The 24144-nt window shown below is 41.6% G+C and overlaps 2 protein-coding genes across 3 annotated transcripts in view; one reads left to right on the top strand and one right to left on the bottom strand.

Annotated features, from left to right (window-relative positions):
- Window positions 1–1813: 1813 nt before the first annotated feature.
- Window positions 1814–9607, bottom strand: TMEM254 (transmembrane protein 254). Of its 2 annotated transcripts, none has more exons than XM_037056391.1 (4): window positions 9462–9607; window positions 7541–7644; window positions 7290–7349; window positions 1814–3052 (listed from the first exon to the last, which is right to left on the bottom strand). In XM_037056391.1, the coding sequence occupies exons 1-4, from the start codon at window positions 9549–9551 to the stop codon at window positions 2932–2934; spliced, it is 375 nt and encodes a 124-aa protein (XP_036912286.1). In that variant the 5' UTR covers window positions 9552–9607; the 3' UTR covers window positions 1814–2931. The 2 variants fall into 2 exon arrangements, with proteins under 2 accessions (XP_036912286.1, XP_036912285.1); XM_037056390.1 differs by lacking the exon at window positions 9462–9607 and adding an exon at window positions 9087–9388.
- A 90-nt stretch (window positions 9608–9697) lies between these two features.
- The window catches only part of LOC118993854 (pulmonary surfactant-associated protein D-like), a gene marked incomplete at its 3' end in the record, with an annotated part of 29826 nt that continues 15379 nt past the window's right edge, over window positions 9698–24144 (top strand). The window contains exon 1 of the mRNA XM_037056359.1: window positions 9698–9823. Within this exon, the coding sequence (XP_036912254.1) occupies window positions 9815–9823 (9 nt within the window). The remainder of the gene's footprint in view (window positions 9824–24144) is intronic.

The raw sequence follows: 24144 nt of genomic DNA on the forward strand, positions 1-24144 counted from the left end.
AGCTGGGGAGCCTCTCCCAGCACCTGGACCCCGAAAGTCTTTCCAATTGGTGTTTTCAGGCTCTAATTCCCATTGCTGGGGCCCTAGCCTGAGCGGTCTGTCTCACTGCTTGCTCCATTGCTTGGTTTATCTGAGTGTGAATGTGTGACCGAGTTCAGCCAGCCAGCTTGCACCCTCACTGGGTTCGCCCGTTGCCACCCCACAGCTGGGATCTGCCAACCTTGGCCTGCGCTCCTGGGGTCCAGCTGATCTTTCCTGCCCCACCCCGCTCCGCCACTGACTCCACCCCTCTTACTGGTCTGGCTGAACAGTTCATTTTTGTCAAACTTTCATATAGTTCAATTTTCTGTGTTTTGGCTGCATTTCTGTTACTAAAACTTCATTGTCTTTAAACTTGGTTGTGTGGGGAGGCACAGTGTTTCCACCTACGCCTCCATCTTGGCTGGAAGTCTAAATGAATTGTTAATGGAAACTAGAGGTCAGTCCCATAATAAAAGGAGATACTCGTGTCCACCTGGGGTTCAGTGTGCGTGGAGAAGTGGGCTGTGGGCAGTTCTAGAAATGTAATGAGTGCCCTGGCTGGTGTAGCTCAGTGGATTGAGTGTGGACCTGTGAACCAAAGGATCACGGTTTGATTCCCAGTCAGGGTACATACAGCATGTATCAGTGAAAAAAAAAAAATCCCTGATATCTGAACTGGACAAACAGTTTTATAACAGTTTACTTTTAAAAAGGTAGAATCAAAAGTGTGACAATATATCAAAACAGACACAAAAAGTTATTTTATTGGAGAGACAATTCACAGCATTTAATCAAATAAATCCATTTCATTCAATAATCTGCTATATTGTTTCTAGCAAAATTAATACTATTGTATTTCCCTTGGAGAGGACCATGCTTTCAAAAAAAAAAACCTGAGTTGGATTTCCACTATGTTTAAGTCTAAAATATTTTACCATACCAAAAAGCAACCCCTAATCAGAAGAGAAACAGAGGGAAAGACATTTGTAGAAATTGATCTCCATCAGAAACAATTCATTGTCCATAATCTTTCAGGGTTGTGCTTTTACATGGGGACTTTTTTTGGGTCTTGGGGCAGAGGGCCGTTTCTCATAAACATTTGCTTAAAACACATAGCATGCCCTACTGCAGCAATTTTCAACAGGTGTGCTGCAGCACAGTGGTGTGCAAGAGTTTTTTAAAAAATTTAATCCTCACTCAAGGATAGGTTCATTGATTTTTGTAGACAGAGTTTAAGTGGGAGAGAGGAAGAAACATCAATGTGAGAGAAACATTGATCAGTTGGATCCTGTAGGTGCCCTGACTGGGGGGACTGAGCTCACAACCCTTTGGTGAACGGGACAATGCTCCAACCAACTGAGCCACCTGGCCAGGGCTGCATTAAGAATTTTTAAAACACATTAATACCTGATTATTTATTAGGGGCACTGACCTCTTTTCCCTTAGATTGTCAAATGAAGAAATGACAACAGCCTGGCTGGTATAGCTCAGTGGATTGAGCAGTGGCCTGTGAACCAAAGGGTTGCTGGTTTAATTCCCAGTTGAGGCACATGCCTGGGTTGCAGGCCAGGTCCCCAGTGAAGGGCACACAAGAGGCAACCACACATTGCTGTTTCTCTGCCTTTCTTTCTCCTTCCCTTCCCCTCTCTCTAAAACTAAATAAACAAATAAATAAATAAAATCTCTCACACACAAAAACAGCCAATACAACAATAGCTATCTGGTATGAATGATTCAAAATTATACCTGTTTTTTTTGTAGATCAGCAAAAAATATATTTTTTGTTGTGCCATGAGATGAAAAAAGTTGAAAATCACTGCTGTACTGTAACCAGTCAGTATTAATGAGGTATAATGAGGTGAATGGGTAGAAGAGGTGGTAACCAGCTGGACCACCCATGGACTAGAATCTCTAGAACAGGAATGTTTGTCTTGGAGTAAGCCAGAGCTGAAGGAAGACACCTACAGCATCTGGAGAAAAGGACCAAGAATAGGAAAGTGTGAAAAAAAGATATAGGTTTCCCAACAGGGTGGTACTACCAGTCAAAGACAGTCTGTGCTTTTCCTTGAGACTAGGGTACACTAAATGGGTTCTGCAGTTTTCACATAAAAATTGGATACTAGACAGTGAAATCAAAGTTCCCCTTTGTTGTTCAATAAACACTGATAGAACACCTGTTTCCAAGGCAATGGGACAGGTGCTAAAGGTAAAATAAATCTAAGATGTAGTCTTGACTTGAAGGAGTAACCAGCAGTAGCCATCAGACCTTGCACTGTGTCCAAGGGGCCATATGGAGGGAAGAATCACTCTGGTTGGCAGAATCAAGGAAGGCACTGTCCAACTCTCTCCTCATGGGTGTCAGCATGTCCTTTTGCCTTTATGTATTTGCTCAGCCTGCCTGGTTCCAGGCACTTGCTTATCTTCCTTATCTTTCTTGGTAGTGTGAGAAATGAAAATTTGAGAGGATAAGATCTTGCCTCACTGGTGCTAACAAATGCATGTGGAATTGATATACTGTGGATGTGGTTACTACCCCTTGGTCCAGAAAGGTGGAAAAATCTTGGGAAAAGAGAGCTAAGATGGTTGTTAAGGTGTTTTAGTCAGAAGATGGGAGTGAAAGTACACCAACAAACAGATTTAGTACATGGTTTAAACCAGATGATAGGGAGAGAGCACCAACATAGTCAAGGACTTCAAGAAGGTAGCTGGAAGCCCTCTGCCAAATAGGTTAGTCTGCAGAATAGGACAGGTCAAATCTTTTCCTATGATCTATTCAAGTTTAACTAGAGCATATGAAATAATGAATAACTAGAGAGTCTTCACTTTCTAGACAATAGAAAGATGGAGTAAACAAAGCACCCCATAAAAGTGAGGTTGGATGTTAAAGTGTAGAGAAAGCTTCTGAATATGTTAAGTTTTTTTGGGGTGCTTTGGTTTGTAAGCAATCAAGATGGACAGGGAGGCTATCCCAAAAAGGAAAGTCTGTAGGAACCAGAGTAGTTGAGCCCGAGCATTCGTTATGCCTTTAGACCTAAAAAAAGAAAAGAAAAATTTAACCATCAGAATTTTAATATTATGGTTTCATAGGAGTTACTGTCTTCTATTTTTAAAAAAGTAATGTATTCCTTCTACCTATTTTCATTGGGTTTATTTTGCCATTTTCTCCAGCTTCTTAACTCAAATGCTTAGTTGATTTATTTTCATTTTTCTTGTGCATTTAGGATGGTACACTCTTCCCTGAGAAACAGCCTGGCCACTGCCTAGAGCACTGTTATTATACCACTGGTTCTCTCATGATTTTGATGAGTGGATAGGGATAAAGTAGCACTGGTATGGCTTCAGAGCAAGTGTTTTAAAGAAAGACCAGATGTGAATCTTAGCTTGGCCAACTATCTACTGAGACCCTGGGCAAGTCACTCATTCTTTAGACAATTTCTTTGTCTAAAAAAATAAGAATAATGGTATTTATCTCATTAACTTTGAGATGATTTATGAGATAATGGACACAAAGTGCTTAGTAAAGGGCTTGACATATAGTAATGATAAACACCTATAACTAAACTGCTTAAAACAAAGCTCAAAAGAAAATGACCCAATTGAAGTGAGTGATGTGCTACAGTTTCATCTGTATATAAGTCTCATGTGAATGACTTTTAATTGAAAACAAAATTTAAAAACAATATATGTAAAAATGCCACACAGTTGATCCTTCAACAATGTAGAAGCTAAAGGAACTGACCCCTCCACATAGTTGAAATCTGTGTATAACTTCTGACTTCTGCAAAATTTAACCACAGTTGGCCCTTTATATTTGCAGGCGATTGGCCCCAGAAATCCTTGGAGATACGGAAAACAGAGGATGGTCAAGTGTCTTGTATAAAACAATGTAGAACAATGCAAACAGTAGGTCCTCCACGTCTGTGGGTTCCGAACTGTGGACTGAAGACACTATTTTCAATCAGCAGTTGGTGGAAACCACAGATGTGAAACCCATAGATGTGGAAGGCTGACTGTATGTATTGAAAAAAAAACCCCAACATGTTCTTTAGGGGTCAAGCGCAACTTTCCACAGTAACAAATTAAAGAAGAAAAATCATATGATAATCTTAATAAATGAAGAAGAAGCATCTCATAAAATTTCAAAATCCATTCTGCTCTAAGATCTTAGCAAACCTAGAAATGTTAGAATGGAACTTCCTTATTCTGATAGTGGAGATCTATACAACTCTAGAAAAGACATGATAGAAAATGCTACAAGTTTTCCCTTTGATCAGGAACAAGGCAAAAATGCCTACTACCACCATATCTAGTCACTACTGTGTTGGGGTACTAGCCAGTGCAATACGAAAAGAATCCTAAATAAAAGATATACAGAATTAGCCCTGGCTGGTGTGGCTCAGTGGATTTAGTGCAGGCTTGTGAACCAAAGGGTCGCCAGTTCGATTCCTAGTCAGGGCACATGCCTGGGTGGCAGGCCAGGTCCCTGGTTGTGGGGAGGTATGTGAGAGGCAACCACACATTGATGTTTCTCCCCTTCTCTTTCTCCCTCCCTTCCCCTCCCTAAAAATAAATAAATAAAATCTAAAAAAAAGATGTCCAGAATTGAAAGGAAGAAATAAAACTGTCTATATAGTGTTACTTACAATAGTAAAAACTAGACTTAAAAGTCCACCACAATGGGAATTTGTTAAATACATAAATACATTAATATTGAGGTACATACACATATAGACTACTATGTACTAACAAAGTGCATAGTATGAATGAGACAAACTTCTAGGTATAGACATGGAAAAATGGGAATAAATACCAAGGAGAAGTTATGGAAGAGTGTGTGTGTGTACACATACACACACACACACACACACACACAATGGTGTCTATAAAGCAAAACATATAGTCTAATCTTAACTCTGGTTAAAAGGAATTAACCAATTCATTTTTATTGCTTGGATGGTGGGATGTGGGATGCTACATATACACAATATGACTTTACATATTAAGTAATTCACTTGAATTATTCATTCATTCATAATCTAGAAGGAATGCTTATTTTGTTTTATAGACCAACAATACACTGCAACATGTCACACCATAAAGAAATGATTTCACAAAATAATGGTGACTGAATTTCTCCACATTTGTTCTCCCTCCACCCTTCAAGAAATGGGTGGGATGATATTAATGAGTCTTTTGGTTTTCATTAGAGTTTCTAAACCAAGAACAAAATAGGTGTCAAGTACTCCAACAATGTAAGTTGAGGGGCTGAACCACTCACCTTTCAGTTAAGATTTCACCAATAGGCTGAAGAGGCCATTGGAAAGAGGCACTAGTATGCTGTGGGATTTCCTATCACAAGTGAAGCCCAAACAACAATTTTAACAGAAACACTTGGAGAGCGTGACAAGAATCCCTTGGAATTTAGGGGAAGTAATTAACATCTGATTTAAAGTTGAAAGGCTGGTTGGTTTGCCTGCTGGGTACAAGGCTGTACTGTAAACAATATGCACTTGCAGATTCAACCCAGTGAGGGGACAAAGAAACTGTTACTGTGAGCCATACAGACCTTGTGGAAGAACACTGGAAATTGGTGGGCTTAAAAGGGACCTGCTTAGAGGCCTGACTGAATGGAAGAAGAGAACTCAATAAAAGAGAATTTCCCCCAATCATAGATCCTGAGGAGAAACAGCAATGGCACACTGGAGGATGTGTCTAAAGAAACCAGCAGGGGAACTGCAGAAGGGAGATCCCAAGTGATGAGTGGTTTTGCAAACACACACCAGGGCCCCTCTGGGGGGGAGAGCCAACACTGGGTATACAACATCCTCAGCACCCAGCTGCTGATCACAAGGCAGACAGTGCCCTTAACTGCTCCCACAACCTCAAGAGGCCACAAGCAGCTACTAATGAATAGAAAAAAAGGTGGAAAGGAGACGGCAAATCCCCTCTCTTCCCCACAGTGGGCTTCTGAGCACCAATTTGATGAGCGTAGACATTCTGAATAAATAAGTTTCCAGCTTTAGCCCTGGCTGGTGTGGCTCAGTGGAATGAGTGCTGGCCTGAGAACCAGAGGGTCACTGGTTCAATTGGCCAGTCAGGGCACATGCCTGCGTTGTGGGCCTGGTCTCTAGTGGGGAGTGTGCAATAGGCTGCCACACATTGATGTTTCTCTCCCTGTCTTTAAAGAAAAGAAAAAAAAAGTTTACAGTTTCAGTAAATTGATTGGACTATACCGGAAAATATCACAGAGAAAACCTACGGAACTGCTTCAGATTCCATCCAGGCCTAGGGTGGGAGACAGACAACAATCTACACGGGGAGTGTATTTGGAGATGGGTGAGAAAGAATAAAGCTGGTTTCAGTTCCTCTCCTGGAAACTCTAGCTTGTTTAATCAACCAGAAGATAGAGTACCATCCATTTAAAGCACTTAGCAGTGTCTGGCATAGTGCATACCCAATAAATATGTATTACTTTTATTAACAGAAAGTAGTAGTAATAAAATATCATATTTTTCACTTTTAGCAGTAAAACAGCAATAATAGATAGTTAGTCTTGACCAGGAAAATATCAACTGCCAAGCAGTTTGGCATGATTATAACCATCTCTTTCATTACATCATACTTTATATGCTACAGGAAGTACAAACATAAAGAGAATCTTTCCTAGTACTCTCACACAGTATTAACCTACACTGGCATCTGCTGAGTGGCATTTACTCAAGTGGCTTTTTACTGTCTGTGGAGCTTGTAAAAATAACACAGTCCCTTGTCTGAAGCAAGGCCGGCCAGATCAGGATCTGGGGGTGTTGTGGGTCTGGAAACCAGGCTTGTGTATTTTGAAGAAGCTCCTCAGGTGACTCAGTTGTGAAAGTAGGATTGAGAATCATCAGCCCCGGTCAGTAACTAAACCTTTTAAAACTAGAAGGCAGCTTCCTAATCTTTGTTCTTATTGGTGCAAATACAGAGAAATTTTTTTTGGAAAAAAAACAAGAAAAATCATCTAAATTAAGTAACTAAACAACTTTCCCTCTGTCAATTAGGCTTTTGAGAGTAATTAAGTCCCCAAAGATCTAAAATTTCTTAAGCTAACACAAATGAAATGAATTATTCATTAAATATTTATTGACTACTCCCTCTGAGCTAGGCTCAGTATTAGGTGTGGGGATTCAACTCTACCCTGAGAATGCTCTCAGCCTACAAGTACATGAATTAATTAAATGAGACTACTCAGATACTAAAAGTGACAAATACCTATTAAAAACACTTACTTGCACAATACCATGGCATATAAGGACTCTCCCACATGGATCAGCCAGGCAAGCCAATACCTGAAACAAAATCAGCCTAGTTTAAGGTGATGGTAATTTGCTGATAAAATCTAATACAGAAACCTCAAAAAGAAGGTGCTTTAATGTGAACTAGCACCATTCTTAGATATCTAATGGCAACTGCAGGCCTCCCAAGTCTACAGGGAGACTAGAACTGCAGTGGTCCAATCCACTGCTGCTGCTCTCCTTACCCATTGTGTAGGAGGGTGTGATGGTGGTCCACCAAGTACTGAGTGAAGAGGCCCAGGGGCCCTAGGCTCTGATAAGGAATACTTTGAGGCCAGAAGACAACCCACTGAAAGAGAACCAAAGGCACAGAACACTGATTAGGTCACTTAAGTCACTGTATTTGAGAAAGGCTATGAAATAATCCTGATTCTATAACAGCCAGGACAGAACAAAAAAATTTCTGAACTAAGTCATATGGGGTTCCATGCTTGACTATTTTCTAAAAATTATTCTAATGGGAGATTTATGCTGAGGAAACTATGTGGTTATCAGACTTATTGTCCAGGTTAGATGACTTCTATTCTTAATGAATTCCACACAATTTTAAAAGCTTATGTGTACTGGCTAGCTTCCTTACTGCACAAACTATGGCTTGAGCCAACTCCCCATTTAATTTACAATCCCTTTCTCTTCTTTCATCTTTTCCACCTCTAAAACTGTGACTGATTCACTGCAGAGAACTGAAAAACAAGTAAGATCAGGTTTGTTAAGTGCTAATAGCAACTATTTAATCAACTACATGAGGCTTTTGTAATCTTAACAACTTACCCTCTGTCAATTGGCTTTTGAGAATAATTAAGGCCCAATAGATGTAAAATTTATTATTCCATACAGATTTCAGCAAAGAGCAGTACTACCTCTCCCATTATGGTGTTACGCACTTAAAATTTAAATAAAGCATAAAACCAAGTCATCCTCCCAAACCAAGATGGAATGGGCAGCATCTACCAGCTCCACAATATCCCAATATAAAGCCACCAAAGCTTTCCTCCATTTATATCCTAACTACTCAGATGCAGAATCAAAGAACAGAAAAGTGCACCTTCGAAAATTTTAGTTCAACACCTCCACTTTACATATGGGGAAATCACCACAAAGGTAGTCAGATTTCACAACAAACAACAATGTCGACAAACACTTCTAATCTCCAATCTCCAGGATATACCGGGGAATATCCAAATAGTTTTGCCTTTATTCAAAATTATACCAAGTCGGTCTCCAACCGACCTTTCCAGTTTTGCCCGTTGTCTTTTAATGAACTGTCAGCCAGACAAGAGTCACTTCTCCTCTCAGTAGAGACCCTCTGACTTCTTGGTGCCACATCCGTGCCATAACATTTATATCCTCTGTATTCCTTCCTATCAATGAAATCCTACTCATTTAGGTTTATCTCCGTTCCCTAACCAATTCCAACTGCCTCAAACATTCCGCTCCGGAAGCCCTATCCTGACTTGGCAAGCCTACGGCAGAGAGTAAACCTGCCTTCCTCAGAGTTCTGAGACTGAGGTATAACGCAGTAACCTTGGAGCAAACACAAAAGTAGAGACTTGATAAGTAGAAGCTGGTTTGTAAGGCTATTGAACTTCGGCTTAGTGCAGTAACCTTGGCAACCACCACCACCAGCGCAAGCGCAAGACAGCGCTCCCAAGGAGCCCCTTGCCCTGCCCCCAAGCCCTGAGAGAGCCTGGCGAGCCCAAAACAGATGCCCCGCCCTTTCCGACGCCTCACCATGAAATATCCTAGCACAAGGATGGTGACCAGCGAGGGCAAGGGTCTGGCTGTACGGAAGTAGGCATTAGCAGTCTTGCCGGCCGCTGACTTTGCCACCACCATTTTGAAAGATACAGACACTGAGCTGTTGGGTGAAGAGCAGTACCTGCTCCCGCCCCCACACAAGAAAACCAGAGTACCTGGTTTCTCAGGGCTTCCTACATGGCTAAAAACGCGGGCAGACCAGTGCGCCTGCGTCTTTTGGGGATCTAGTCTCTCTCCGAAGAGAGCGCGCGGGTGCAGGATTGCGCCTGCGCGATTCGTCATCCCGGCATTCTGGGAAGGCTTGGATCGTGCCTTGAGTGGGGCGCTCGCTCCCTTCGCTGCCTTTACCGTGTAATAGCCAAAGGAGAGGGTGATGATGGTGAACCAGAACAGACTGCCCCTCTGGAAGTACGCTTTATTGTCCCCTGCTGTCCCCATCGCTGCAGCACAACCCTGGGAATGCAGGACAGGGTACCGCTTCCCTCGGACAGGACGTCCGGTGCAGGGGTGGGGCCTGGCCGGAGCTCCTCCCTCCCTCTCTTCTTCCTCCCTCCAGGACCGGAGCTCCTCCTTTCCTCTCTCTCCCTCCTCCCTCTGCGGCTTCAGCTAGGAGAGAGATTCTTGCTGGGTTCTAGGCCGGTGGGTTGGACATCCTCCGCAGGGTAGAACCGCCTTCCGCTCAGTGTCGCTTTGCTGCGCTTATGATGAAGGTGTGGAAATGGGTGCTGCTTTACTAAAACACGTCTGGTAACCACGAGTCTAATTTCTGAATTTAAGCTCGGCTGGCTCTGTGAGAAACAACGTTGTTCCTTTAGAATCAGATGTGTGGAACCACAGGGCCGGCAGTCAGAACAGGGGCTGTGGGTTTAAGCCCTGGCTCTGCTGCTTTTTTTTTTTTTTTGCGTAAATTTAGACTAGTTACATAACCCATTTATGTCTTAATTGATCTCCTGACTCTTTTCCACATGTGGCAGGCACGGCTAAATTCTTTATCCTCCAGGTATGCTGTATTGCCACCACCTCTGGGTTGGCAGAGAAATTGCTTACCCCCTTACATACTTTATCTCTCTCCTGTAGATGGATTGATTAATGACCTAGACATTGAAAATAGTGAGGAAAATGTGGAGAGTTTTACAACTTTTGAGAAAGGGGAAAGAAACTTTTGAGCAAGCTATTAAACTTTAAAGCCATTGAGGTAAAGATTGAACATTTAACTGCATCTAAGTTTCAATTTCATTCTTATGAAAGTCACCATAAAACTGAAAGACCTAGAAGAATGAATTCTTTAACTTGTATAACAGATGAATAAAGGATATGAATTGGACATCCTTAAAAGAGAAAACATGAATGGCCAAGAAACATGATGTTCAACTTTAAGGCGATTGGAAATGCAAAATAAGGCAAAAGTAGGATGCTGTTTTTCCACATAAGATTGGCCTAGGGAGTATTAGGATACATTGTAAAGAACTAGAACTAAAAACATTTGGTATTTGTCACACAAATGAGCCAATTAAAAATGGCACTCCAGAGATAGATCTGACACATATACCCAAACATTTATGATAAAAATAACATTTAAAATTCAGAGGAAAAGAATGAACTGTTCATGACATTTTTTCCGGGTGATTGGTTATCTACGTGGGGAAAATATTTAACACTCTGCCATCAGTCTGACACAAACACAGTGGGGTATCATGAGGTACAGAGATAATAGTGCCCCTGAGGGAGTGCTGATGATGTAGGGTGGGGTGGGTATGTGCTAATACAGCCAGAAACACCCCCCATAAAACCCCCACACTTTCCCAGAAACATGAAAGGGGGAGCATTGTAAACAAATTAATGGAAATATGGATAGCATTGTGTGTCTAGAGAATTAGGAACAATTTATTGTTGCAAGAAGGAAAAATGTGAAATTAAGTGAAGGAAGGTGAGGCCGAAAAGGCAGGTAGTAAGGTTCTGGTCATTAATGGCATTAGCTGTCAAACTTTTGATTTGACCTCTTAGCCAAGGTAAGTCAGTGAAGAGTGCTTTTTTTTTTTTAATCAGTGGAGTGAAAATATCTGGTATACATTTGATGGAGGTAAAACTGAAAGCAGGGAAGATGAAAGGTTGAAAAGTAGAATAATGGAAATGGAAAAAAGTTTATGTCATTCACTCAAGTATTCAAAAAATATTTCTGAGGACCTGTTTAGTGTTAGGTGCACTGCTAGGCTATGGAGATACAACAGCAAAGAACACAAATGCAGTCCAGGCTTCATGTTGGGCACAGTGTAGTTCAGACAAATCAATATGGATTTATTAGAGGCAGCATAGCTTTTATATTTTTTGAGAGACAGAGATGAAGGGAGGGAGAGAGAGAAAGAGAATCATCGATTTGTTATTCCACTTATTCACGTATTCATTGGTTGATTCCTGTATGTGCTGTGAGGAGGATTGAACCTACAACCCTGGCATATGGGGATGCACCAAGCAACTGAACTTCTTGTCAGGGCTATAACTTAATGTTTTTTTTAATAAACTGACCACTTTAACTTTAAAGTATGAGATTCTGCGTTCAGAGGTTACAGAAGAAATGTCCTCAGGGCATTAAATTTACAAATGAAGGAAGAGCAGGGGGCAGATTGATCTGGTAGTGTGAGATGAAACCAGTATGTGCTTGTCCTGCCTAAAAGTCTTCAAATTCAGTTAATGATAAGTGATGATTATGATTAGGTTTTATGCAGGATTTTGGTCTATAGAACACTGATTTTTTAAATATATACTTGGGAATCAGTTAGTGTTATCAGTTAGTGTTAGTTTAGAGGTGGCATGAAGGAATATTTTAATAAATCTTAGCTATTTTTACTACTGTTACATTTTAGTGATAAGTGCTATGATATAGGAGGATGAGGCAAGCGAATGGCTAAAATTTATGTAAAATCATCTCAACCAAACCTAGTGTGTTCTAAGCCAATTTGCTGAATCATCAGTTTGGCAAATTCATCACGTTTAAGGAGTGTGGCTTAAATACTTTGACAGTGATGTTAAGTAGCTTTGTCAGACATGTTTATTCTTGGTCATGGGATAACTTTTCTGTTTATGAATATTTTGTGAGTCCTTTAAAATGTCATTTCTTGGTTTGTTGACTTTTAGAGTTTTAAAGGTTTTTTAAAGCCAATTTCTCAGGTAGTGTGTTGTATTAGTTAGGATTAGATATGGCTGTGAGAAAGCAAACCCTTATTTTTCTTCCACCAATCCAGATGTTGAACTCCAGGGCTGGTTTGGGGGCTGCTGCCTGTTCTTATTGTACCCCTACCAGGCTGGTGCCTTGTGGCTGACCCTCCCAGGCATCTTCACTCCTGGGTTAATAATTGTGGAACGCTGCTGCACACTGCATACAATTTGACAGAGATTGTTACAGAACAGGATAGGGCGGGATGCGAATGATATAATATACTATTGCTGAATAGACCTACCCTTGTGCTCTGGGGTCCCCCCTGCCATGCTGGGTTCACCTTGCCCACTGACAGGGAAAGACATCTGTCAGTGCCAGAGACTGGTGAAAAGGAAAGGGATTATTTATTTAAAAAGTTATACAGACTTAGAGTAATGACTTCATGTTTTCATTAAAAATACTAAAGTCCTTTAGAATAGCCACCAATGCACACCGTCCTTCCTTCTCCTCTTTGCCTAGTCCAGGGTACTGTATCTCAGGAAAAGAAGTAGAAGTCCATGGTTCAGGCAGCCCCTCAGTTCTGGCATCATCAGCTGTGTCGCTGCCTTTATCTCCAGTTAACCCAAAACCATGTGGCACCTCCTCATGGCCCAGCAGCAAGAGTTCTTTCACCCCTTTTCTTCCAGGCAAAGTCTCTCCTACTTCCTAAGCTATGTGGCAAAAGGGAGCACCCTAAAGCTGCGTGGTCCCCAAAAGTGCCCCGCATGGGTGCCCTGCCTGGGTTTAAATCCCAGGGCTAATCTTCCTCTGCAGGACCATTTCCAGCTCCTCCCACAATTGGCTACACTTGCCGGCACTCCCATATCCTTCCAGCTTTACTGGGCTGCCACAGTGAGTCTGGGCAGGTGTGGCCCTGTGGAGTGGAGCCAATCATCTGCAAGCTTTTATGCAGGTGCTGTACCCAGAGGGAGTTGCCTCCCAGTTGCATCTTGGGTTGAAGTCACTTCCATCCCCCTGGCTCAAAGCCTGGCCACAGCTATTTAACATATCTATGAAACCAGTTAAAGGATATAGATATATTAAATGATTGTTCTAGAGGTTATCTACAAAACTGTTGCTAATCAAAACAACTCTTAATGGCCCTGCTCCATGTGCCCATCCACCAGCTCAGACTTCTGTGGGTGAGGACATCCTATATAAATATATTTTTTCTAGTATTTCCTGGACACCCTGCATTCTGGACCCTATTACATATCCTCATTTGGGCTCCCCTACCCCACCTGCCTACACCCTGTTACAAGATCACTTTCTTATGAATATATAGTATTTCATCATAAGGTAGGATTGGAAGGAAGTGAAAATGCCTAATAATTTCCCTTTGAGCACATACATCAAGAGAAAAAAGAGTACAGTCTAGAACAGAGGTGTCAAACTGACTTCATTAGGGGCCACATCAGCCTTGCCTGATGTGGGCTGCCTTCAAAGGGCTGAATGTAATTTTAGGATGGTATAAATGTAACTGCTCCTCAAGAGTTAAGCGAGAGCTGGGTGCTGCTGCTGGGTAGAAAGAAGGTGCTGGGCCAGATAAAACAAGGTGGAGGGCTGGATTCTGCTCATAGGCCTTGTGTTTGCCATCTGTGATCTAGAGGCCAATACAATGTCTTTGTAAAAATGAAAAACAAAGAAAAAGTCATACAAATTTGGATACAATAAACACATTATTGCTAATTTGTGCCTAGAACAATTGTGTGACATAGTACTAGGCACTCAGAAATATTTTTTAAATATATTTTATTGATTATACCATTACAGTTGTTCTATTCCCCCCTTCATTCCCCTCCACCCGCACCCTCCCTCCCCCACCATTCTCCCCCCCTTAGTTTATAACCACGTGTCTCAAGTTCTTTGGATTCTATACTTCCCCCACTATTCTCGCCCTCCCCCCTATCTATTTTCTACCTACCATCTATGCTATTTTCTGTGCCTTCTCCCCCTCCCACCCCCCTATTTCTAACCCTCCATGTGTTCTTCATTTCTATAGTTCCACTCCTGATCTAGCTGTCCTCTTGGTTTGCTTTTGTTTTAGGTGTGGTTGTTAATAACTGTGAGTTTGCTGTCCTTTCACTGTTCATATTTTTCATCTTCTTTTTCTTAGATAAGTCCCTTTAGCATTTCATATAATAAGGGCTTGGTGATGATGAACTCCTTGAACTTGACCTTATCTGAGAAGCACTTTATCTGTCCTTCCATTCTAAATGAAAGTTTTGCTGGATAAAGCAATCTTGGCTGTAGGTCTTTGGATTTCATGACTTGGAATACTTCTTTCCAGCCCCTTCTTGCCTGTAAGGTCTCTTTTGAGAAATCCGCTGACAGTCTGATGGGTACTCCTTTGTAGGTGACTGTCCCCTTATCCCTTGATGCTTCTAGGATTCTCTCCTTCATTTTGGTCTTGGCTAATGTAATTATGATGTGCCTTGGTGTGTTCCTTCTTGGGTCCAACTTCTTTGGCACTCTCTGAGCTTCCTGGATTTCCTGGAAGTCTATTTCCTTTGCCAGACTGGGGAAGTTCTCCTTTATTATTTGTTCAAATACGTTTTCCACTCGTGGCTGTTTCTTTCCCCCTTCTGGTACCCCTATAATTCGGATGTTGGAACGTTTAAAGATGTCCTGGAGGTTCCTAAGCCTCTCCTCATTTTTTTGAATTCTCATTTCTTCATTCCTTTCTGGTGGGATGTTTTGTTCTTCCTTCTGGTCCATTCCATTGATTTGAGTCCCCGTTTCCTTTCCATCACTATTGGTTTCCTGTGCATCTCCCTTCATTTCAATTAGTTTAGCCTTCATATGTTCCTCTAATTTGTGACTTTGTTCCTCTAATTTGTGACTATAATCTACCAGTTCTGTGAGCATCCTGATAAATAGTGTCTTGAATTGTGCTTCTGAGAGGCTGGCAATTTCTCGGTCGCTTAGAGTTATTGGCTCTGGGACTTTGAGTTCTTCTTGCGCCATCTTTCGGGTTGTTCGTGCCTGTTCCATAGCAGGATCAGAGCCCTAAAGTGTTCACTAGAACAGGGCAACTAAGTCACTGGGTTGTGACGTTGTATGTGGGGGCGGGGTCAAAGAGGGACAATGGCTCTCACTGGTATTGCAGGGCAACTAAGTAGCTGGGTTGTGACGCTGTATGTGGGGGTGGGGTCAAAGAGTGACTATGGCGTCCTGTCCGACCCCTGCCGCCATGGCCCTCACCGATGCCGCAGTTGCTGCCGTCACCTGGCCCACTCGTTTCGTCCGACTGCATGCGAGTGTGCCACCGCCGTCAGCCCTTGCCCCCTGGGGCCTGCGTGGTCTGTCTCACTGTGCGCGAATTTGCGCCCGCGGTCTGCCCCGCACCCCAACTGGTTCCCATCTGCCTGTGCGCCTGGGTCGGGGGCCCTGTCCTGCCCGACCCTGCTCGCTGCTGGCTCCGCCCCTCTTACCGTCCCCATTGAACGGTTAGATGTAGTCGAACTTCCGTATAATTCAATTTTCTGTCCTTTGGTTGTGTCTTTGTTTCTCCAAACCTTTGTTGTATTCAAACTTGGTTGTGGGAGAAGGCACAGTGTTTCCACCTATGCCTCCATCTTGGCGGAAGTCCAAGTTCTTCAGATTCTATATTTCCTCTACTATTCTTGCCCTCCCCTCTATCTATTTTCTACCTACTGTCTATGCTACTTATTTTCTGTATCTTCACCCCTCTTCTCCTCCTCCCACTCACCTGTTGCTAACCTTCCATGTGTTCATTTCTATGGTTCTGCTCCTGATCTAGCTGTCTTCTTGGTTTGCTTTTGTTTTAGGTGTGGTTGTTAGTAACTGTGAGTTTGCTGTCCTTTCACTGTTCATATTTTGTATCTTCCTTTTCTTAGATAAGTCCCTTTAACATTTCATATAATAAGGGCTTGGTGATGACAAACTCCTTGAATTTGATCTTGTCTGAGAAGCACTTTATCTGTCCTTCCATTCTAAATGAAAGCTTTGCTGGATAGAGCAGTCTTGGATGTAGGTCTTTGGATTTTATGAGTTGGAATACTTCTTTCCAGCCCCTTCTTGCCTGTAAGGTTTCTTTTGAGAAATCAGCTGACAGTCTGATGGGAACTCCTTTGTAGGTAACTGTCCCCTTATCTCTTGCTGCTTCTAGGATTCTCTCCTTCATTTTAATCTTGGCTAATGCAATTATGATTTGCCTTGGTGTGTTCGTCCTTGGGTCCACCTTCTTTGGCATTCTCTGAGTTTCCTGGACTTCATGGAAGTCTGTTTTCTTTGCCAGATTGGGGAAGTTCTCCTTTATAATTTGTTCAAATAAGTTTTCCACTTGTTGCTCTTCCTCTTCCCCTTCTGGTACCCCTATAATTCTGATGTTGGAATGTTTAAAGATGTCCTGGAGGTTCCTAAGCCTTTCCTCGTTTTTTTGAATTCTTGTTTCTTCCTTCTTTTTTGTTTGGTTGTTTCTCTCTTCCTTCTGGTCCACTCTCTTGATTTGAGTCCCAGTTTTCTTTACATCACTATTGGTTTCCTATGCATTTTCCTTCATTTCACTTAGTTTAGTCTTCATATGTTCCTCTAATTTGTGGCTAAAATCAACCAGTTCTGTGAGCATCCTAATCACCAGTATTTTGAACTGTGCATCTGGTAGGTTGGCTGTCTCTTGGTCGCTTAGATATATTGGCTCTGGGGCTTTGAGCTGTTCTTGAGGCATAATGTTTTGATGTGTTTGCACCTGTTACATATGAAGGGTGGAGCCTTAGGTGTTCACTAGGGTGGGGTGACCCAGTGGCTGGGTTGTGATCCTGTATGTGGGGGGGGGGTCAGAGAGGGGCAATGGTGTTTGTTCCACTCTCTCTTGGATTTCGGTCCCTTCTGCTGCTTCCTGCAAGCAAACCTGGCCCCCCTGGTGTTGGCTCCCAGGTGTGTGGGCCTGTGCACCCTCCAGGACCCTGTGGGTCTCTTCAACAACCTCTCTGTGAGCCTGGGAGCTTCTCCCGGCACCTCAACCCTGAAAGATTTTCCAATTTGTGCTTTTAGGCTTTAATTCCCGTCGCTGGGACCCTAGCCTGAGTGGTCTGTCTCACTGCTCGCTCCTTCACTTGGTTTATCTGATAGCGAATGTGCGACCATGCTCAGCCAGCTGCCTTGTGCCCTCACTGGATCTACCCGTTGCCACCCCACACCTGGGATCTGCCAACCACTACCTGCATTCCTGAGTTTTTCTTTTCTGATCCTGCTCCACCAGCCACCGACTCCGCCCATCTTACCTGTCTGGATGAATGGTTCGTTGTTGTTGGACTTTCATACAGTTCAATTTTCTGTGTTTTGGCTGCGTTTTTGTCACTAAAACTTCGTTTTCTTTAAATTTGGTTGTGCAAGGAGGCACAGTGTTTCCACTTATGCCTCCATCTTGGCCAGAAGTCCCCTTCGACTATTTTTTAATTGGGTTGTTTGTCTTCCTGGAATGGAGTTGTGTGATTCCTTTGTATATTTTGGAGATCAAACTCCTTTCAGAGGTATCATTTGCCAATATATTTTCCCATATGCTTGGTTCCCTTTTCATTTTGCTGCTGTTTTCTTTAGCTGTGCAGAAGCTTTTTATCTTGATGAAGTCCAGTTTGTTTATTGAAGGGACTGTCTTTACTCCATTGTATGCTCTTTTTTCCTTTGTCATGTATTAATTGACCATAAAGGTGGGGGTTGATTTCTGGTCTCTCTCTCCTGTTCCTTTGATCTGTCTGCCTGTTCTTATACCATTTCCAGTGTTTGTTTGTTTTAATATATTTTATTGATTAATAGATTTTATTGATTTTAAAATATATTTTATTATTTTATTGATTGTGCTATTATTAAAGTTGTCCCATTTCCCCCCTTCATTCCCCTTCACCCTGCACACCCTCTCCTACCCACATTTCCTCCTTTAGTTCATGTCCATGTGTCATAAGTTCTTCAGCTTCTACATTTCCCATACTATATTCTTGCCCTCCCCCTGTCTGTTTTCTACCTACCATCTAGTTATTCTCTGTATCTTTTCCCCCTCTCTCCTCCTCCCACTCCCCTGTTGCTAACCCTCCATGTGATCTCCATTTCTGTGGTTCTGTTCCTGTTCTAGTTGTTTGCTTAGTTCGTTTTTGTTTTTGTTTTAGGTGTGGTTGTTAATAATAGTGAGTTTCCTGCCATTTTACTATACATGTTTTTAATATTCTTTTCCTTAGATAACTCCTTTTAACATATCATATAATAAGGGCTTGGTGATGATGAACTCCTTTAACTTGACCTTATCTGAGAAGCACTTTATCTGCCCTTCCATTCTAACTGAGAGCTTTGCTGGATAGAGTAATCTTGGATATAGGGCCTTGCATTTCATGTCTTCAAATGCTTCTTTCCATCCCCTTCTTGCCTGTAAGGTTTCTTTTGAGAAATCAGCTGACAGTCTGATGGGAACTCCTTTGTAGGTGACTGTCCCCTTATCTCTTGCTGCTTCTAGGATTCTCTCCTTCATTTTAATCTTGGCTAATGCAATTATGATTTGCCTTGGTGTGTTCGTCCTTGGGTCCACCTTCTTTGGCATTCTCTGAGTTTCCTGGACTTCATGGAAGTCTATTTCCTTTGGCAGATTGGGGAAGTTCTCCTTTATAATTTGTTCAAATAAGTTTTCCACTTGTTGCTCTTCCTCTTCCCCTTCTGGTACCCCTATAATTCTGATGTTGGAATGTTTAAAGATGTCCTGGAGGTTCCTAAGCCTTTCCTCGTTTTTTTGAATTCTTGTTTCTTCCTTCTTTTCTGTTTGGTTGTTTCCTTCTTCCTTCCCAGTCCACTCCATTGATTTGAGTCCCAGTTTTCTTCCCATCACTATTGGTTCCCCTGTACATTTTGCTTCATTTCACTTAGTGTATCCTAATTTTTTCATGAAATTTGTGACTAAAATTAACCAGTTCTGTGAACATCCTAATCACCAGTCCTTTGAACTGTGCATCTAATAGGTTGGCTATCTCTTCATCACTTAGTTGTATTTGCTGTGGAGCTTTGATCTATTCTTCCATTTGGGCCATTTTTTTTTGTCTTGTCACACCTGTTACATAGTGAGTGGTGGAGCCTTAAGTGTTCACCAGGGTGAGCTAACCCACGTTGCTAGGTGGTTATGCAGCATGTGGGGGCAGGGGCCAAGAGGGAACAGTGGTGCTTGCTCTGGTCTCTGTCGGGTTTCTGTCCCTTCTGTAGCTTCCCCCAAGCAAACTGGACCTTTCTAGTGCTGATTCCCCTGTGGGTGGGCCTTTGCACATTCTAGGACCCTGTGGGTCTCTCCGATGAACTGTGGGGCTGGGAGTCTCTCCTGGTACCTCAACCCCCACAGGTGTTTTCAATCAGTGTTTTGAGGCTTTATTTCCCAGCACTGGGACCGTGGGTTGTGCAGTCTGTCTCACTCCCCAGTTTTGCCTGTTTATCTTCGTGGAAATGTGGGTCTGCCTGGTCAGCCATCCACCTTGTGCACCTTGCCCCACTCCACAATTGCCACGTTGCTGGGTCTGCTCATTGCCACCTTGTACCTGGCCAGCCTCCACCTGTGCGCCCAGGGTCCGCCCACTGCTGTTTTGCACACCCAAGGTTTGTCAGCTGCTGCCTTGTACACCTGGTGCCACTGCTTTTTTTGCTGTGACCCCTCTCCGCCCAGCGGCCTGATGACTCCACCCCTCCTACTGGTCTGGATGTATGTGTCTATTTTAACTCCTTGGTTGTTGGACTTCCATACAGTTCAATTTTCTGTAAGTTCTGGTTGTTATTTTGTTTATAAATTGTTGTCCTTCTTTCGGTTGTGGGAGAGGCACAGTGTATCTACCTCCGCCTCCACCTTGGCCAGAAGTCCCAGTTTGTTTGGTTTTTAATTACAGTGGGCTTGTGTAATTTTATATCAGTTACTCTTATACCTCCAACTTTGTTCGTCTTTCTCAAGATTGCTGAGATTATTTGGCATATTTTTGGTTCTATGTAAATTTTTGGGATACTTGTTCTTTATCTGTGAAACATTTCATTGGCAGTTTAATAGGAATTGCATTGAATCTATAGCTTGCTTTGGGTACTATGGACATTTTAATGATGTTAACTCTTCCAATCCATGAACACAGTACGTGTTTCCACTTATTTGTATCTTCCTCAGTTTTTTTCTTCAGTGCCCTATAGTTTGCAAGTATAGGTCTTTTACCTTCTTGGTTAAATGAATTCCTTGGTTTCTTACATTTTTGTTGTAATAGTAACTGGGATTGTTTTTCTCTTTGACAGTTCACTATTTGTGTATAAAAATGCCACAGATTTCTGCCCTGGCTGGTGTGGCCCAGTGGATTGAGTGTCGGCCTGCAAACAAAAATGCCACTGATTTCTGAATATTAATTTTCTATTCTGTTAACTTGCTGAATTCATTTATTATAGCTATTATTTTGGGGGAGAAGTCTTCAGGGTTTCTATGTACAATAGCATCTGCAAATAAGGACAGTTTTACCTTCTCCTTTCCAGTTTGGATGCCATTTATTTCTTCTTTTTTTTTTATTGCTGTGCCTAGGACTTTCAGTACTCTGTTGAACAGAAGTGGTAAACATGGACCTCTTAGTTGTAAGGGAAACACTTTTAGTTTTTGTTCATTGAGTATGATGTTGGCTGTAGGTTTGTCATATATGGCCTTTGTTATGTTGAAGTATAGTTTGAAAGGAAACTCTTATAAACTGTTTGTTAGAATGTAATTGGCACAGTCATACAGAAAACTATGGAATTTCCTTAAAAAATAATTATAGGATGCCTATATTATCCAACAATCCTATTTTTGTACATATGTCTAAAGAAAACATGATTATCATGAGATATCTGTACTCCCATAATCATTGTAGTATTATTCACAATATCCAAGATATGGGAGCATCTGAAATGTCCTCTTAAAATGAATGGATAAAGAAAATGTGTGCACACACACACTCATGTATATGTGTGTATATATATGTATATGCAATATTATACAGACATAAAAGAAAGAAATCCTGCCATCCGTGACAACATGGATGAACCTGGAGGGCACTAGGCTAAATGAAATAAGCCAAAGAGAGAAAAATAAATCCTACATGGTATCACTTATATGTGTGTAACTGAACATTTTATTTCATTTTCTATTTTTAAATCCTCACTCAAGGACATTTTTTATTGCCTTTTTAGAGAGTGGAATGGAGAAAGGAAGGGAGAGAGAGAAATATCAGTGTGAGAGAGAAACATCAGTTGGTTGCTTCCCATATGCACCTAGACCAGGAATCAACCTGCAACCTAGGTATGTGCCTTGGGAAGGAATCAAACCTGCAGCCCTTTGGTTACAGGGCAATACTCCAACCAACTGAGTCACACCAGCAAAGGATAACTGAGAAGTTTGCTGAGAGTAGATCCTAAGAATTCTTGTGAATTCAAAACTGGTTACTGTGTGAGATGATAGTTGTGATAATTAACTTGATTACAGAAATCTTTTCACAATGTGTATATTGAGTGATCACATTGTAGACTTTAAATACAATAGAGTTATATTAGTCAATTATGCATTATTTTAATAAGCCTGGATAAACAAAGAGAAATGTGTTCTATACATATAATGGAAGATTATTGAGTTTTGCAAAGGAAAATCAATTCTGCCATTTACAACAACATGGATGAAGCTGGAGGACATTATGCTAAATTAAATAAGCCAGAATAGAAGGGCAAATACTTCCTGATACCACTTTTATGATGAATCTGTAATAGTCAAATGAATAAAACCAAAGAGTAGATAGTTGTTCCTGCAACTGGGTGGAGGAGGAAATGTGGAGGTAACAGTTAAAGGGTTCAGAGCTTCAGTTAGGCAAGATAGATAAGTTCTGAAGATTATTGTGCAACATAAGGCCTACAGGTATCAATATCCTCTTTTACAGTTAAACTTTTGCTGAGAAGGTAAGTCTTAGATTAAGTGCTCTTATCATAAATACATAGAAAGAAAAAAAATAAAGGGCAGGAGGAAACTTTCAAAGATGATGGATAAGTTTATAGCCTTGATGGTTTCACAGGTATATACCTATTCTAAGTTCATCAAGTTGTATATTAAATGTGTGCAGCTTTTTGTATGTTAATCATAAGCTAATAAAGTAGTTTAAACACAATTTCATAGTCTCATTGAAAGGGCAGGGAAAGAACATGAGAACACAAGTCACAAAAGAAGATAGCATAGAATGACTGAAATGTGGGCATGGTCACCTTGAACTGGAATTGTTGGGGACTCTCACATGGAAGGGGGATATGAAATGGATACATCAAGCATGTAATTCAATGCGATTTACTTCAAGGGAAGTAAAAAAAATAGATTGGTGTTAATGCAATTCTTTTCGGTTTCAGAATAAGAAGATTGAGATGTCTTAATCTCCAAGAGCCGGACAGGTTCCCATCATGCCACACATGCATTCCCACTTCCTTCCCCAGTCACTAAATACACAGCTAGCTCAGCTCAAATCAAGTGAAGGTGTGGAGTGTGTTTCAGTTTTATTGTCTGTGCTATGAATAAAGACCAGAAATTCTCCAAGAAAATAGGATATGCTTAGAAGTCAGAGAGAGGTATCAAGCCAGAAACAGAACAATCAAGGTCCAACATCAAGGAGGGTAACTGAGAACAACAGTACTGTGGCACCAATGGGGCAAGAATTGAAGTCAAGGTCTGGGGCCAAGTGTTTGGAGCCAGAAGTTGAGGTCAAACAATAGCAACTCAGGCTAAGGTGAGGAGTCTAGAACTATTGTCTTGAATGTTTATTAGTGTCCAAAGTTCTTTTTTTAAAAAAAATATATTTTATTGATTATACCATTACAGTTGTTCTATTCCCCCCTTCATTCCCCTCCACCCTGCACATCCCCTCCCCCATCCCTCCATTAGTTTATGACCATGTGTCTCAAGTTCTTTAGATTCTGTATTTCCCATACTATTCTTGCCCTCCCCCATCTATTTTCTACCTACTGTCTATGCTACTTATTTTCTGTATCTTCACCCCTCTTCTCCTCCTCCCACTCACCTGTTGCTAACCCTCCATGTGTTCTTCATTTCTATGGTTCTGCTCCTGATCTAGCTGTCTTCTTGGTTTGCTTTTGTTTTAGGTGTGGTTGTTAATACCTGTGAGTTTGCTGTCCTTTCACTGTTCATATTTTGTATCTTCCTTTTCTTAGATAAGTCCCTTTAACATTTCATATAATAAGGGCTTGGTGATGACAAACTCCTTGAATTTGATCTTATCTGAGAAGCACTTTATCTGTCCCTCCATTCTAAATGAAAGCTTTGCTGGATAAAGCAGTCTTGGCTGTAGGTCTTTGGATTTCATGACTTGGAATACTTCTTTCCAGCCCCTTCTTGCCTGTAAGGTCTCTTTTGAGAAATCAGCTGACAGTCTGATGGGAACTCCTTTGTAGGTAACTGTCCCCTTATCTCTTGCTGCTTCTAGGATTCTCTCCTTCATTTTCATCTTGGCTAATATAATTATGATGTGCCTTGGTGTGTTCCTCCTTGGGCCCAACTTGTTTGGGACTCTCTGAGCTTCCTGAATTTCCTGGAAGTCTATTTCCTTTGGCAGATTTAGGGAGTTCTCCTTTATTATTTGTTCAAATAAATTTTTCACTTGTTGCTCTTCCTCTTCCCCCTCTGGTACCCCTATAATTTGGATGTTGGCATGTTTAAAGATGTCCTGGAAGTTCCTAAGCCTCTCCTCATTTTTTTGAGTTCTTGTAGCTTCACTTTTTTCTGTTTGGTCATTTCTTCCTTCCTTCTGGTCCACCCCCTTGATTTGAGTCCCAGTTTCCTTTCCATCACTATTGGTTTCCTGTCTA

The sequence above is a fragment of the Sturnira hondurensis genome, unplaced genomic scaffold (genome assembly GCF_014824575.4).
Source record: "Sturnira hondurensis isolate 20B ecotype Veracruz unplaced genomic scaffold, ASM1482457v3 Scaffold0008916, whole genome shotgun sequence".
Taxonomy (NCBI): domain Eukaryota; kingdom Metazoa; phylum Chordata; class Mammalia; order Chiroptera; family Phyllostomidae; genus Sturnira; species Sturnira hondurensis.

Coding starts and splice junctions, on each gene's coding strand:
- TMEM254 (XM_037056390.1), bottom strand. CDS start 9,191: ATGGTGGTGGCAAAGTCAGCGGCCGGCAAGACTGCTAATGCCTACTTC. Junction 7,645..9,086: donor TTGTGCTAGGATATTTCATG/GTGAGGCGTCGG, acceptor GTTCTCTTTCAG/TGGGTTGTCTTCTGGCCTCA. Junction 7,350..7,540: donor CACACCCTCCTACACAATGG/GTAAGGAGAGCA, acceptor ATTTTGTTTCAG/GTATTGGCTTGCCTGGCTGA.